Consider the following 15,686-nt stretch of genomic DNA (forward strand, 5'->3'; position numbering starts at 1 on the left):
TTACCGCACAATCTAATAAAGTATCATATATACACCTGAAAGGACCTCATAAAAAGTTAAAAAGAACACACATACTGATTAAAGCATCCGAAATACACTGTTAAGCGCACCATATACATGTATAGCACTGCACATATAAGCAGGGACACTTCATATACTAATAAAGTACTGTACGGCATATTTCGTGCAATATAAACACCAAAAGGCAACATGGGCGTTCCATAGAAAATATCAGCAGTTCTAATAATCCAAAATCTAATATAAATTTTCTAAATTGACAGAAAAAAAATCGAACATGCAAAATTTACAATATTTCAGCTGGAATTTCTATACAGACAGGATAATTTAAAAATTCATTCTGCAGTAAAATTAACAGATCATTTTTTAAAAAATAGAATAGTGATATGTTTTTCAAATTCTTCACATTACTATGGAAACGTGTTATTTTATGGATTATTTACAGTTTTGATATAATAAACGATGATTATGTAATAGCTCTTTTAAGCAATTTGAATTTAACCCAGAATATTAATATGAATACAGTATTGATTAAAAAACGTAATCAACACATCGTAAACATACATCATCTGAAAGAGATATTTGATACTAAAAAACATCTAAAAAGTATTTTATGTGAATTACATTTAGCTATGAATGTGAGAACTCTGTTCTTCAAAAAAGGTTGAACAAAGTTTGCACATTTAACGATCATTTCAGATAATGAATATTACTGTTATATTGTTATGAAATGGGAACTGTTTCTGTATATCGAAGATAAATTCAAATAGCCGTTCCATGACAAGATCTGTATTAGTGAGAACAATCAAAGTTGAGATGACAACACATTCACAAAAAGCGCTCTCTTACCTTTAAATCTGAAAATATGAATAAATTATCTTCACTATTTCAAGACTATTTTTTATTAAAGACCGACGTTTCGGCTTCTAACAGAGCCTTCTTCAGGGTAAAAATAAAAAATAGTCAAACTTAACCTGCTTAAGTAAGTCACCGCAAGCATTTACAGACATGACGTAATGAACGTCATGAAATCAGTATGCCGCCGTCGTGCATGGAGTGTATTTTTCATGTCATTTATTCAACAAATTACTCATATCACCAATTAAACATCATCCATTTAAATATTTAGAAACAGTTTATAATGATTTTACTGATAAGTAATTTGACTGTGTAATTTTGGTTTCATCATCATAGGCGTTTTGTCTATACACCTTTATAGGCTCATGGTGCAAGGGTGGCTGGGAATTTTGATTAACATTTAATCGTAAAATATGGCAGAATCTTGCACTAGATTACTGAATTACGATGTACTAATTTCTAGTTTCTGCGTGATTTTAAGAAAATGATTTTCCGTATTTTTAACAATTCATTTATATGCAATAATCATATCATGTCACTAATAAGGTCTTGTCATGGAACGGCTCAAACATTCGAGAGGAAGCAAGCACATTGCATTTGAACATCACATTTTGTACTGATATAAGAAGCAGGTAATGTCATGAAAGTTATAATTGATAAACTGATCAACAAAATAACAATAGTACTAAAACACTTTGCAAACATGATCACAACACGGTATCTTGGAAACTCTGTAGCTTAGTTACATTGGTTTTATTGTCTTGACATATCTGTTTATTTAATATTTATTTGTTGGGTTTAACGTCGCACCGACATAGTTATAGGTTGTATGGCGACTTTCCAGCTTTGATGGTGGAGGAAGACCCCATGTGCCCCTCCATGCATTATTTCATCACGAGCGGGCACCTGGGTAGAACCACCGACCTTCCATAAGCCAGCTGGATGGCTTCCTTACATGAAAAATTCAGCGCCCCGAGTGAGGCTCGAACCCACATCGATGAGGGGCAAGAGTGATTTGAAGTCAGCAACCTTAACCACTCGGCAACTATGGCGCCTCCTTGGTATAAGACATGTAATACTATACTTTGTGAAATTTATGCGTCAGAATAACTGTATAAAGGTGTGTACTTAAGACTAACAATGGAACTATGAGTCCTTGTTACGCTATTCAAAGAACTGTATAGGACCTGCATGCGCATGCGCATCATCATTTGTCATTTACAGAAAGTCTCACAAAGCCGTGTTTTGTTTTATTTTTTAATTCAAATCGAATCAGTTTGGTAAATAAAATGGCTACCTCCACCTTGGTAGAGGATAGCACCGTTTCCCCTTGGACACTTAGAACCGCCGACCTTCTGCAAGAGCGCATTGGAGCTTCATCACATGAAAACGCGTGGCTCGTGTGAACAGCTTTCAAGCCTTGAGGACTGGCTGAAAAACACTGCAAAGGTGAACCGGAGATTGTTATCAATAGTTCTATTAAGAAAATAAATTGGGATATGTTATCAAGTTTGATCCCTAGACCTAGACCTACCGTGCATGCAGACATACAGACGCTTTTCTTTGTGTATAAATTCTCATAAGAAGCCTGGATAAATTTGAAATACTAAAGAAAATGAGACATGTAAAGTTTGTATTAAAACAGATAGATAATGGCAAAATGGAAAACAATTCCAGGTGAGTAGATTCAATGTTGACTTTTTTAAATTATGTAAAAATGCTTGGGTAATAAAAAAAAAGGATATATAAGAACGTAAATATAATGAAATCTTCTGAGATTAAAACAAATTATTTGGATTCGTGAAGAAAATGTCTGACCGGACTTTACCCTTTAACTGGTCTCAAAAGAAAAGAAAAAAAAAGTACAGTCGCACACAAAATTTAGAATACTAATGCATAAAAGTTGGCCCTACTAAAGTTTTAAGTTTTCCAGTTTGTGAACCCGGACCGATGAAAAGTCCGTTTGGATCGCAAAAATCTAATAGAATGCCACATATCCGGTTAGAAAATCCAATTGGACAAAATTATTGTATACATAAAAAAGAAAATTAATGGAAAACGGGGTTTCTTGATACATAAGCTGAATGGTAATTTTACATGCCTTGCATGAAGAAAATGAGAAATAACAAGTGTCTAGTTACAAACTGACAGCCACATAGAACGCTACTTAGCAAACAAATATCTTTTAAATATGGTCTGAATTAACAAAATAAATGTCTTTTGAATTGAGTATAGCGCTAAGCTATGGTTGGATGTTTATCAGTCCTATTATCAACTACACTGAACGGATATTTGTAAGTAGATCGTTTTACATTTTATGAATATTTCATATAGTGTTACAAATGCATGGGTTAAGAGAAGTCAGAACTTATATTGACTAAATATACCAGGAAGTTTACTGTGAATATCTGGTTGACAAATGGATACACTCGAAAGTTTGGTATGTCGCTAATTTTATTCAAACGATTATTTATAACTGAGCTTACATTGCACTTAACAACACATAATTGCAAACAGTAGTAAACTGCATGAATATGGGACAAGTTTACGACACAAGCCTTAACACATGCGCATGCATTATATATATATATGCCAATTATTCGTGCTTACTTTAACACTTTGTCGCAAGAAATATACAATAATGCATAGAGAAATATTTATATATAGAAAATGATAAGACGAAACCCTTGTAAAATTACAAAAGCAGAAAAAAAAACACCGTCTAGGAGTATTCGTGACAATATGGCATTTGTTTTTTTGTAGTTGTTTGTAAATGTATATAAATAATGCATACTATATATAAGGCTAATACGTATTTGAGCCGCACCATGAAATAACCAACATAGTGGGTATGCGACCAGCATGGATCCAAACCAGCCTGCGCATCCGCGCAGTCTGGTCAGGCTCCATGCTGTTCGCTTTTAAAGCCTATTGGAATCGGAGAAACTATTAGCGAACAGCATGGATCCTGACCAGACTGCGCGGATGCGCAGGCTGGTCTGGATCCATGCTGGTCGCATACCCACTATGTTGGTTTTCCCATGGCATGGCTCATTTTGTTTTGTAAACAACTAACGATATTTTCTTGGGTCCAAATGTCAAGAGTTTACGATTACTTTAATTGGTATGTTTTGTTTATTATCATTATAACTATTATTATTATTACTTTTATCGTTGTTATTACTACTGTTATCACAAGTATTATGATGATGATGATGATGATGATGATGATGATGATAAATATGAAATAATTAAATATAATATGAAATAAGGAAATGCCTCAATCGGGAATCGTTATAATCCATTAGTTTGTCTAGAAATATCAATTTAAAGGTAGATTTTGGAAAAAAAAAAACAAAAAAAAAAAAAAAACAATACTGCACATATCTGTACTGATGTGCAAGACGTTGCGGTTCGGACAAGTTATGTGGACTCTTACTACGCACAAGGAAAAAGCGCATTCTTCCTCTGTGCACGTAACGGGAGACCACATTTTTTAATTCGATAGTATATCTCATTCGGTGTATATTTCTCATGTAGCTGTAGAGGGATAGATCATTATCATACATTATGCTATCAAGCGCTTTAGTAATATAATATGAGCCGTGCCATGAGAAAATCAACATAGTGAGTTTGCGACCAGCATGGATTCAGACCAGCCTGCGCATCCGCGCAGTCTGGTCAGGATCCATGCTGTTCGCTAACGGTTTCTTTAATTGCAGTAGGCTTTAAAAGCGAACAGCATGGATCCTGACCAGACTGCGCGGATGCGCAGGCTGGTCTGGATCCATGCTGGTCGCAAACCCATTATGTTGGTTTTCTCATGGCACGGCTCATATAAATGTTGACATAAACATCGTATTAAAAATGTATATATTTTGCCACAAATTCATTAAATATATCATTTAAGAAAGGGAACACTCACTGGTTCTGTATATTACAATTTAATTTAGATATGTCTTGTAGCTTTCTTTAAAACATTTAACACTATTTTCTAATATGTAGAGGTAACAAACAAAATTAATGCAACCTATACCTGGGAATGGTACTTATCCAGGCAATAGTGAAAAAAACAACAACAACAACAAAAAAAAACATCAACACACGTCCTTGACACAGACATTACGTAATTGCATGCAGATAAGCATATATGTATTAGACATGGCAAGATCTCGTGCTTTACTTCATTTAAATCTTGCGACAGTCATTTAGGATTCGCTTGAGGTCTATACGTTAACAATAATCAATTGTAGTTATTGGGAATAGGGGAAATATTAGCTATACGGAGATATGATGTATATTGGCTGTATGTCATTTATTAACGACGTAGTCAGTGTGATAGCTTATGTTACGAGGATTTTATTCCACCAGATGTTATAGCAAAAAATCCACTGTCTGGTATGCACGTGTAGTGCATGCATACCTGTATAACTATATACGTTTTACTTGCAGTATTTATTTTGTGCCAGGTTGTGTGAAGAACTGTGAGATTTACACACGGACATTATAATGATTTAATGTAAGTTAATATTTCTGCTTTTTTGATGATTTTTGACGAATGGATCTCTAACTTAATTAATGATGCAACTGATACAACTATGATGTAACCGCCACGCGATGCGAGTGGGTGTTATAATAATAATATATAAGAGGGGGCTCCTCATTTTCACATAGACAGGTACGTTTTCACTTTGTGAAACAATAGTTCAGTGTACCTTTAGAGAACAGTTCATAAGTTTTGTCTGATTACTCAAGTGAGTCAAATTAAGTCTGTTGAGAACTATTGAATGAATCATATGCGCTAGTCTCTGATGCTCAATCAATAATAATTAATTATCTAAAGAAAAACGCCATTATCTGTGAAATCACTTTGAGATAGAGAATAATAGGTTAGTGCCGTAGATGAGAAAGTTTATCTGGCGAGGTGGAGGAGGTTATCGGGTGAGCCGAAGGCGAACCTGATAACGTCCGGAGCCGAGCCAGATAAACTTTCTCCACCTTAGGCACTAACCTATTATTCTATTTATCTTGTCATTACTTCATTTTCCGATATTTGGCAATTTATTTTACAAAAATAAGTGTGCGGCAACCGCTTTAATGACGTCATACTCGTAATGACGTCACTTATATAATGACGTGATTACCGGCAAAATCGCAATAACTTCTTCGTTTTTGAATAAAAACTCATTATTTGACCACTCATTTTCTTAGTTCGGACATTTCCAACACAATGATGATGGTTTCGTTGCAAAATTTCTTATGACAACAATATCGATCATAAGGTCACATGATCAACTGACCGTATATCACTGGTCACATGATCAACTGACGGTATATCCAGATAGATATACGGCACCCTGATATCGGGTCGAAAATACTGCAAATGACAGGATAAAAATAAATCTTTAGTCTGACTTTTATTGTACGGAATCGTGAAGCCCGAAAGCCAATGGGTTCGAATCAGACTTGTGTCACGACCGCAACAAGTTATAGTTTTCCATGAACTAGACTCGAGAAGGATTCTAATGAGCTTTTTAAACATTTAAAATTCAGGCTAAAATAATTTAATATTAACTCAGAATGTACAAATGAAATACCTTTATATTTTATATAACAGTTACATTCATTCGACGAAATTTATTTATCTAACAGTTATGGAATTCATTTACTGAACAGTTACGTTCATTCGACGAGCTATATTTGAGCCGCGCCATGATCAAAAACCAACATGGTGGCTTTGCGACCAGCATGAATCCAGACCAGCCTGCGCAGCCTCCGCGCAGTCTGGTCAGGATTCATGCTGTTCCCTTTCAAAGCCTACAGCAATTAGAGAAACCGTTAGCAAACAGTATGGATCCTGACCAGACTGCGCGGAGGCTGCGCAGGCTGGTTTGGATCCATGCTGGACGCAAAGCCACTATGTTGGTTTTCCCATGGCATGGCTCATTTATTGAACAGTTACATTCATTCGATGAAATTTATTTATCAAACAGTTACATTCATTCGACGAAATTTATTTATTAGTTTATACTATATTGTTTAAGCTCGATTGTGACGAAAGCTTCAAGCTTATCAAAACCACTCTCAAGTGCGCTTCCTAGAAAAACCAGTACAGGTATCATACGAGAAGTCATGATCGTGATCCCAGATATTGAACAGTTATGGAATTTTAAGTAATTGAACAGTTACGTTCATTCGACGAACTATATTTATTTAACCGTTACATTCATTCGACAAACTATATCTATTGAACAATTACATTTATTCGACGGCGACGGAATATATTGATTTAATATTTACATTAATTTGACGAACTGTATCTATTGAACAGTTACATTTATTGGACGGACTATATTGATTTAATAGTTACATTCATTCGACGAAATATATCTATTGAACAGTTACATTTATTTGACGGAATATATTGATTTAACAGCCACATTCTTTCGACGAAATATATTGATTTGATATTTACATTCATTCGACAGAATTTATTTATTGAACAGTAACATTCATTTGACGTTGTTTTTTTTTTTGCAGATAAACGTAACAAGTGGCACAGAATATTAAATTGACATCAGAGCTGATGTGTCACACCTCTGTATGGATATTCCTGACTGACTACTACGTTTATAAAAAAAACATTTAATTAGCTAAAAAGTTTCAGAACATATTCCATCCCTTGTCAATTGGTCTTTTCAGACTCGTAAATAGCAATGGAAAGTTGGAAATAACATCGACTATGAAAACTATAAACTAGTCAGCATGTCTGTTATCGTCGGTAATATTTGAAATGAAGATTTCTCTGGGGAAATTCATACATTTTAAACTGTCCTGCTTGTTTATATTCTTCTTATTTGTGCTTTTATATATATCTGGAAGCTTATACTGGATATTTACCGAAAATTATCTAGGGGAACCAGCACTGGTCGAAATTAATAAATGCCCCGTATGCTACGGCGAATCGCTGTGTCAGACACTGCTCAGAAATCAAATCAAGCTTTCAAATCTAGCAAAAGTGAGATTTCTTGATATATTTGGATCTAATTCGGATAGGATGTATCATGCGACCTTAAATAGCCCTAATCGAGGTAACACGGAAATCGTGCTCAAGAAGCTTGGAAAAAACCATGATCTCAGTGACTTAGACGCTCTAATTTGCTCAAAAGCCAAAATGGCCGACGACTGTGATGTATCTAGTGCCATTTCAAAACTTTCATTTGTAAAACAAAGTGGACAAGATGCAAAGTTTGCAAAATATCTACAAGGATCGTCCAAAATGTTTTACTGTCCTTCAACACGACTTGTATCTGAACTGTTTAACAAATACAAAGAAAGGTCTGCAACTGATGAAGTTACGCTGCGAGATCGGGTTAAGATCTGGTCAACTGCCATTATTAACCAAGAGCCACTTTTGTTGCAGGTAGGAAAATGCTGATTACAATATTCCAGAAAGTAAACGTAAATAAATAATCCATTCCTAATGTTTCTAGGATTTTCAGTTTTATATCTAATTTATTGCGACTTCCGTTTAGTATTTTCATTTCATAGCATTTATCGCGACTGCATCGTTTCAAGACATAAAGGTGCAAAATACAATCTCACCATAAGACATAGCAAGTTCTCACTTGTTTCAATGTAGGAGAGCGGTAAAATCAGAGCCAGGTGTCCTTGATTACCATATTACTTTTAGTTATTATCTGATCGACTATGTTCATATAATATATACGATTAACATGATCAGAAACGTACGTTTATTTTCAAAGGCAATACTTATATACATGTAAACAATAACATATCTGAGAAGAAAACCATATATCCCCCACTAGCGGGAGGACTTGGTCCGAAATGCGGGTTGTCCCAAATTCGTTTATATCTAATTTTTCTTTAACATTTTATAAAACGCATTTTTATTGTATCAAATAATAGTTGTTATTCTTTTCAGATGTTTCCGGCAGCTGATGGTTGGCCATTCCCAGAGTATGTCGGGGCCTGTGGTCGGTACGTTGCTGTTGGTAACGGAGGAAAACAATTGTCTGCATTTTACAATGCTAATTGGTCATTGAGGGTAAGTGACGTAAATGGCATTAAGATAAAATTATCGAAATATATACATGTAAATGAAAGCGTGGATGAAAATTATCGTCTCAGTGCCAGAATTCTAAGGTTCTAATGAAATATCATTTATTCTAGCGCCGTTGAATATCCAGTACTGTAGCTGGAAATTTTCTTGAATATTTTCATTATTTCATTTCATAACAATAAAGTGTTTAATCGATAATAACTCATACATCGTTAAACATCTCCTGCCAGTAAAACATTCTCTATAACATATTATTTGAAACAGTTGCAACGGTTTTAATTAGGATCACATATGTCACACTGAATAAAAAATGAGATGAAGCTTTACGTGTTTTAATTAAAATATTTTACGGCTTCGCTTCAGGCTGACATCGCATATCAGCTGATGAAAATTGCAGAAATGCTGACGAACAATAAAGCAGATTTTGCTCTCTATCTCACAGACGTAATCGACGACAATTTTGCGGTCGATGCTGATGGAAACGTGACGGTTATTGATCTCGAGGATGTACTAGTAGTTGACAAGCTGGCCGTAAAATCTGGTAAACTTTAGTGTTTTGTGGTTAAAAATGTGTTCGCTGCACTCTTTACAACGAATTATAATTCCCACCTCACCTTTTTGTATCATGACATTGTGTATTTTCATGTAGCCTCCAATAAAGGACAATGAAATATGACTTGCGACTTCCAAGTCCAAGATTTATCGTACATAGATATAATATTGTACCCGAATTTGCAATTTGTTAGGTCTGGATCTCACGAGGCTTGCACCGAGTGTGACCCGGCGTGGAAAAATCCACGACATCCAAATAGCAGTACATCATCGAAGATCAAGGCACTGTTATAGTGACCCTTTTGGCATACATATATCCTTTTTTCTAGCGTAACATCAGCAAACATTGATAATATTTTTAGGTAAATAAGCCCTAAAACGTGTTTGAAAATGTTAACTGTTTGAAACATGGAACATCCAGACGCCATTATGACGTCATTTCCGGTAGAATATTTTCCCGTATCCAGTTATAGACTTTGAATTCAGGGTTTACATGCTGTTTTATAGAAAGAAAAAAACGTGAGTATATAATAAATTGATATAACCTATACTATTTCAGCCAAGCCCAAAGGCTGGGAAGATGTTCACGAAAGCGTGTATGCCGAGTGCCCAGGAAAAACTTTCAAATCGTGCCATTCCTTCTCAGAAGTCCATTTATGTAGTCACGTGACATCAGACCATAACTACTACGCTATCTGTCGGTACATTCTCACGCCTCATCATGGCAGCTTGAAGAAAGATCCCGCTCAAGCGGACGGACTGCTTCACGATATTCCAAAAAATATTGATGAAGACTGGGACCTTGAATATTTGCTTAATGAGTGTGTATCCCCGAAAAGACAACGAGGCAGGATACAAGTAGTTCATAAGATTATAGAAGCACTAGATCACATTAGAAAATTGTGATTTTAATACACCCATTATTATACACAGGTTATACAAGAGTAACTTTTAACCAGATACGTGGTCGTTTCTAGTAAGATACCTTTTATTCAGTGCCTGACAGTTACCCTACAAAGTATGGCGAGATGGTTTACGTCGTTTACCTCATACTACCTTTTACCACTGTAGACTCCAAACAACGCTTGTTCGTGTAGGATCCTTTTATCGTATGTGAAAAAGCCCTCGAGTCGGTGGTTCTTATAATGCACGGAGGGGAAACAGCCGTCTCCCACTACCAGCATCAAAGAAGAATTATTGTAGTTTAAGTGTAATTCAGAAATACTCCGCATATTCAACAGGCAGCGGTAATGTGTTACTGGAATAACGTGAAGAGGACTTCAGATACTTATCTGATAGCTACATTGTCTAAATTACATGAAAATTTACTCACCTTTGTGCACGGTTGGTGTACATGAATATAACAACGTACAGGTATACATGCCTTCTGGGTATGGACAAGAAATTAACACAGTTTAATGTGGCTAAGCTGCAAAGTTTCCAAGATACTGTGATATGATGATAATTCTAAGATTTTTAATGTAATTGCAGATCTGTTATAAACTTTGTGAGATTCTCTTGGTTTTGGTGTGCAGTGGCTATTGTTACAGCGTATGTCAGTAGAGGTGTGACATATAGACAAATATTTTGATCAACACGCAAGACAGAAAGTGGAAACCATTCGCATTTGTAACAATACACCATTTTTGATATCAGAGCCATAAACGGACATTAAGTATTCGTTATTTAAAAAAAAACTGATAGATACCAGGGTTTTGTACTCGGTTTTGCAATATTTTATGTTTACTGAATAACTAAATGATACACGTAAGCCCATGTTTCTGTAATAAGAGTTGATGTATGTACATTATCTCTAAAATTCTTGTAACTTTCAGTCAAATTCCTTATTTTGCCCCACATTTGCTCAATTTAAATACTTTCTAATGTTTATTTTGTCATAATGTCCAAGCGCACTCAGTATGCTAGAGGCGTGCACCCTGTGCGGAGAAAAATATTTGATTACGTATTTCAAGTAAATCCAGAAGTCGTACAGAAGAGTTACAGATCACTTATTTGTAATAATTATTAATATTTCGGTTTATTATTGTTGCTTTTGTAGACATTCCATGAAATCCCTTGATGTGTACACTTATGTTAAAGGTTATTTATGCTCCAAGATGACATTAACTTCTCATGAGATTTTACATGTTATAGATCTATACATATAAATAAAATTGTGAAATAACATAAATATGCTTTGATAGTGATAATGATTTATAAAATGTTTGTTTTGTGTAATATAATGTGAAAACGGAAACCATGAATTGATGTTAAGCTCTGCATAATTATTTACACCTTAAAAGTTTGTGCGTACAAATAGTCGTGTTAAATATACAACGCCATTGAATAGGCCCAATGTCATTGTATAGAAATAGGCGTGTTATCAAATGAATCAGTTTGTGATTAGGTTGTATTGTGCGGAAGAAAAACTTGCACATTTTTAATTTTACAGACAACATCAAATTGTGTATTACATAGGAACCGATAGGGTCACTTTTGACTTAACATGAATAGGACAGGAAACATAATAACTTTAACAACAGTTACTGTTTCTGAGGAAATCAGAAACTGTTTCCGAATTCACTTTGTTCTAATGGGTGTGTGAAAATACTCACTCGATGACAATGATATTGTTCGTTTTATACGAAGTTCATTCTTTCGCACTGTACACTGGTAAGGGCAATGGTGTGATAATACGGCACTGGTAAGGGCGATAGTGTGATAATATGACACTTGTAAGGGCGATAGTGTGATAATACGGCACTGGTAAGGGCGGCAGTGTGATCATACGACGCTGGTAAGGGCGATAGTGTGATGATACGGCACTGGTAAGGGCGATAGTGTGATGATACGGCACTGGTAAGGGCGACAGTGTGATGATACGGCACTGGTAAGGGCGATAGTGTAATGATACGGCACTGGTAAGGACGGCAGTGTGATGATACGGCACTGGTAAGGGCGATAGTGTGATGATACGGCACTGGTAAGGACGGCAGTGTGATGATACGGCACTGGTAAGGGCGGCAGTGTGATGATACGGCACTGGTAAGGGCGATAGTGTGATGATACGGCACTGGTAAGGGCGATAGTGTGATGATACGGCACTGGTAAGGGCGATAGTGTGATGATACGGCACTGCATGGTAAGGGCGGCAGTGTGATGATACGGCACTGGTAAGGGCGAGAGTGTGATGATACGGCGCTGGTAAGGGCGACAGTGTGATAATACGGCACTGGTAAGGGCGAGAGTGTGATGATACGGCGCTGTTAAGGGCGACAGTGTGATAATACAGCGCTGGTAAGGGCGATAGCGTGATGATACGGCACTGGTAAGGGCGATAGTGTGATAATACGGCACTGGTAAGGGCGATAGTGTGATAATACGGCACTAGTAACGGTGATAGAGTGATAATACGGCACTGGTAAGGGCGATAGTGTGATAATACGGCACTGGTAAGGGCGACAGTGTGATAATAAGGCACTGGTAAGGGCGACAGTGTGATCATACGATTCAACAGCGCTATAGCAAGATATGATGTTCTGGCGCGATGACAAGTTGTGAAAACACGATGTGAAATTGCGATATCATAAAGCGCTTCTTGCCATTGTATTATCACATCATTGCAATGTGTCTTCCCATATTATCATTGCACTGTCACATAAACCATTGTACAGGGCGACGGGGTGAAAAATGAATGCCCTAACGGAACACCATAGTTTTGATTATAGTAAAAGCAAGACTGGAAAAGACTTTCTGGTGTTAACGTCGTTACCCAGGTACCTAGCTATATACATTTTCTATCTGTTATGGTCTTGAGCAATCATATCAGTTTTATACGTGTTTAAAAACCGAAGTGATCAAAGGTTTGACGTTTGCACATCTTGTACTTACAGTCCCAGCTTGACCACGCACAATGTGGAAGCTAGATTTGAAAATTAATAATGTTTTATATAAAAAAGATGCAAACAAATTTTGTTAAGTTTCAAGACAGCTCCACAGAAATTTTCTCAAGTTCTGAACAAAAGAACAGCAATTGGTCATAACTGAATGCAAAAAACAATGGCGACTGGATTTCTGTTATAATTTTTATACAGGGATATTGTCTTACAGTGTATGAAAATTATGTAGCTTGGCGCTTGCAATACATTTTGTATGTTGTAACGCGTAAAGAAAAATTGTGTCAGAGACGAACACCGTATACGAGCCATCCACGAAAAAGGTTAAAAAAACGCACAAAAAAAAAAAAAACCCACTGAAACTGAAGAAAAATGTCAACTTCAAACAAAATACGTTGTCAAACGTGTATATCCTTGTTGATCAACGGTTGAAACTTGGCAAAATGCCTCGTATAAACCTTTGTACAAAGTCATTTTCATTTGTTTCCAGATCAACTAAGTTTGTATTAATGACAAAGATACGGTAACGGTGTGTACATGACGACTGGATCAATCTTTGTTTGTATTATGGCAAAAAAATATTAACTGATAATAACTGTTTCTATGCAAGCATAATAATTAGTCAAGAGTACGTTATGTTACACGTACTTTGATATTTGATCATATAATAAAACAAAGCATTCATGCATATTTTGTTTTTTTTAATGTGAGACACATCATAAATACAAAAATCTATTCCACTAGAAAGATGAAAACATTACTAAATATAATGGGGGCATTAGAAGTTTTGTTAAAGACCCGCCACAACCTAGTGACCTACTTTTTCCTCTCACATGAGCTTTGTGAAAGTCATTCTGATAATACTTAAGAAGTCAAACTTCAGTAAAATTTAAAAACATTCATCGGATAAATACAAATATTGCAAAATGTAATCTAAACTCAACCAAGTACTGTGCATTCTGTTATATTTATTTAATAATATGTTTAGACATCAAACACATTGTCGCGGCCTAATATATGTCACTTTCAGATTGTAACTAGATACATGTATGTCTCAATTTTTTCATGCAAATCACGTACGTATATTTATCATAATGGAAATACAAAAAAAAATACAGTTACTCTGTGGCGCGTTTTTAAGTTAGTTTGTACTCGTGTGTCATGGCAACAGAAAACCTGGAGATTTTAGACGAATAATTACCAGTAATACAAATGAAAACACTGGAATAGAATTTCCTTTATAATGAAGTCAGCACTCAAGAATAACGTAATGTCTTTACAGTAGTGAATTGTTGGTTATCAAAATTAGCAGATCTCAGAGACGCTGATCGATGCCAATAAACTGTTCCATTATCAGTATCCTTTCGCTAACCCTTACCCTGCTAAATTACTATAATGAACTTGTCCATCTGTCAATTTGGACAGTAAAATTAACTGTTAAGAGGGATGCTTACCAAAAGATACTAACTGAATGACGAACAGTGCAAATCATGATCAGACTGCACGGATGTGTAGGCTGATCATGATCTACACAGGTCGCAAAGGCAGAATCAGTCAGTCGTAACCAGCATGATAAGAGTTAAATCAATTAATATGTTCCGTTTGTTTAAAAATACATAAGGCAAAACTATATTACTTGTTTCCAACGAGGGCAGATAGTTTCATACAAAAATGGATTTATTTTTGCTTACTATCTCACTATGACTTTGTAAATATTTATGAACTTATCACATGTGATCACTGTAAACTTTTCACATCTGTCAAGTCCAACAACTCTATATCACCCTCATGAACAGATTCAATCAAACCAAATCTGCTATGTTTTGCTTGGTTACATTCTATGCATCAAATGGATCTCCTTTCAGAACTAAAAAATATGTCATGCGCATTTGCATTAGATTTTATCGAGCTTCTATGGAATACTTCATGGCTACAATGGGTATGAAGTCTCTTTGAATTTCAATTTAAAGTTTTTTGCCATGGTTTGACCAACCAGACTCCTGTATATGTTGATGCCTGCTCGAAGTTACGCTATAAACGGATACAGTGGTCCACCGGCAACACTGCCTAACCAAAGGTCGTGAATTCGAGCCCCTGCTCCTCTAGTAAAAATAACCAACGTTTAAATAAGCGTCCCGGGTATTGGGGTTTTACACTTGACACGGAAAAGAACCAGGGAAGCTTCTGGAAATGGAGCGTCTTTTTGTATTTTGCACTATCCTTCCAATAACATTACTAACAGCTTTCAGGAGGTCTCGCCCATACGGGTAACCGTTGGC

General features: G+C 35.9%; 1 protein-coding gene across 5 annotated transcripts; it reads left to right on the forward strand.

Annotated features, from left to right (window-relative positions):
- Positions 1 to 3,057: 3,057 nt before the first annotated feature.
- LOC123554885 (divergent protein kinase domain 2A-like) lies at positions 3,058 to 14,091 on the forward strand. 5 transcript variants are annotated; one of them, XM_045345293.2, is made up of 6 exons: positions 3,058 to 3,170; positions 5,329 to 5,395; positions 7,417 to 8,299; positions 8,822 to 8,944; positions 9,323 to 9,500; positions 10,071 to 14,091. In XM_045345293.2, exons 3-6 carry the CDS (start codon positions 7,670 to 7,672, stop codon positions 10,415 to 10,417), a joined length of 1,278 nt encoding a protein of 425 aa, XP_045201228.2. In that variant the 5' UTR covers positions 3,058 to 3,170; positions 5,329 to 5,395; positions 7,417 to 7,669; the 3' UTR covers positions 10,418 to 14,091. The 5 variants fall into 5 exon arrangements, with proteins under 5 accessions (XP_045201228.2, XP_053403570.1, XP_045201226.2 ...); XM_053547595.1 differs by having other exon boundaries at positions 3,094 to 3,170; positions 5,346 to 5,395; XM_045345291.2 differs by lacking the exon at positions 3,058 to 3,170 and adding an exon at positions 3,177 to 3,316.
- Positions 14,092 to 15,686: the final 1,595 nt, after the last annotated feature.

This window comes from Mercenaria mercenaria, chromosome 7, assembly GCF_021730395.1.
Source record: "Mercenaria mercenaria strain notata chromosome 7, MADL_Memer_1, whole genome shotgun sequence".
NCBI classification, from domain to species: domain Eukaryota; kingdom Metazoa; phylum Mollusca; class Bivalvia; order Venerida; family Veneridae; genus Mercenaria; species Mercenaria mercenaria.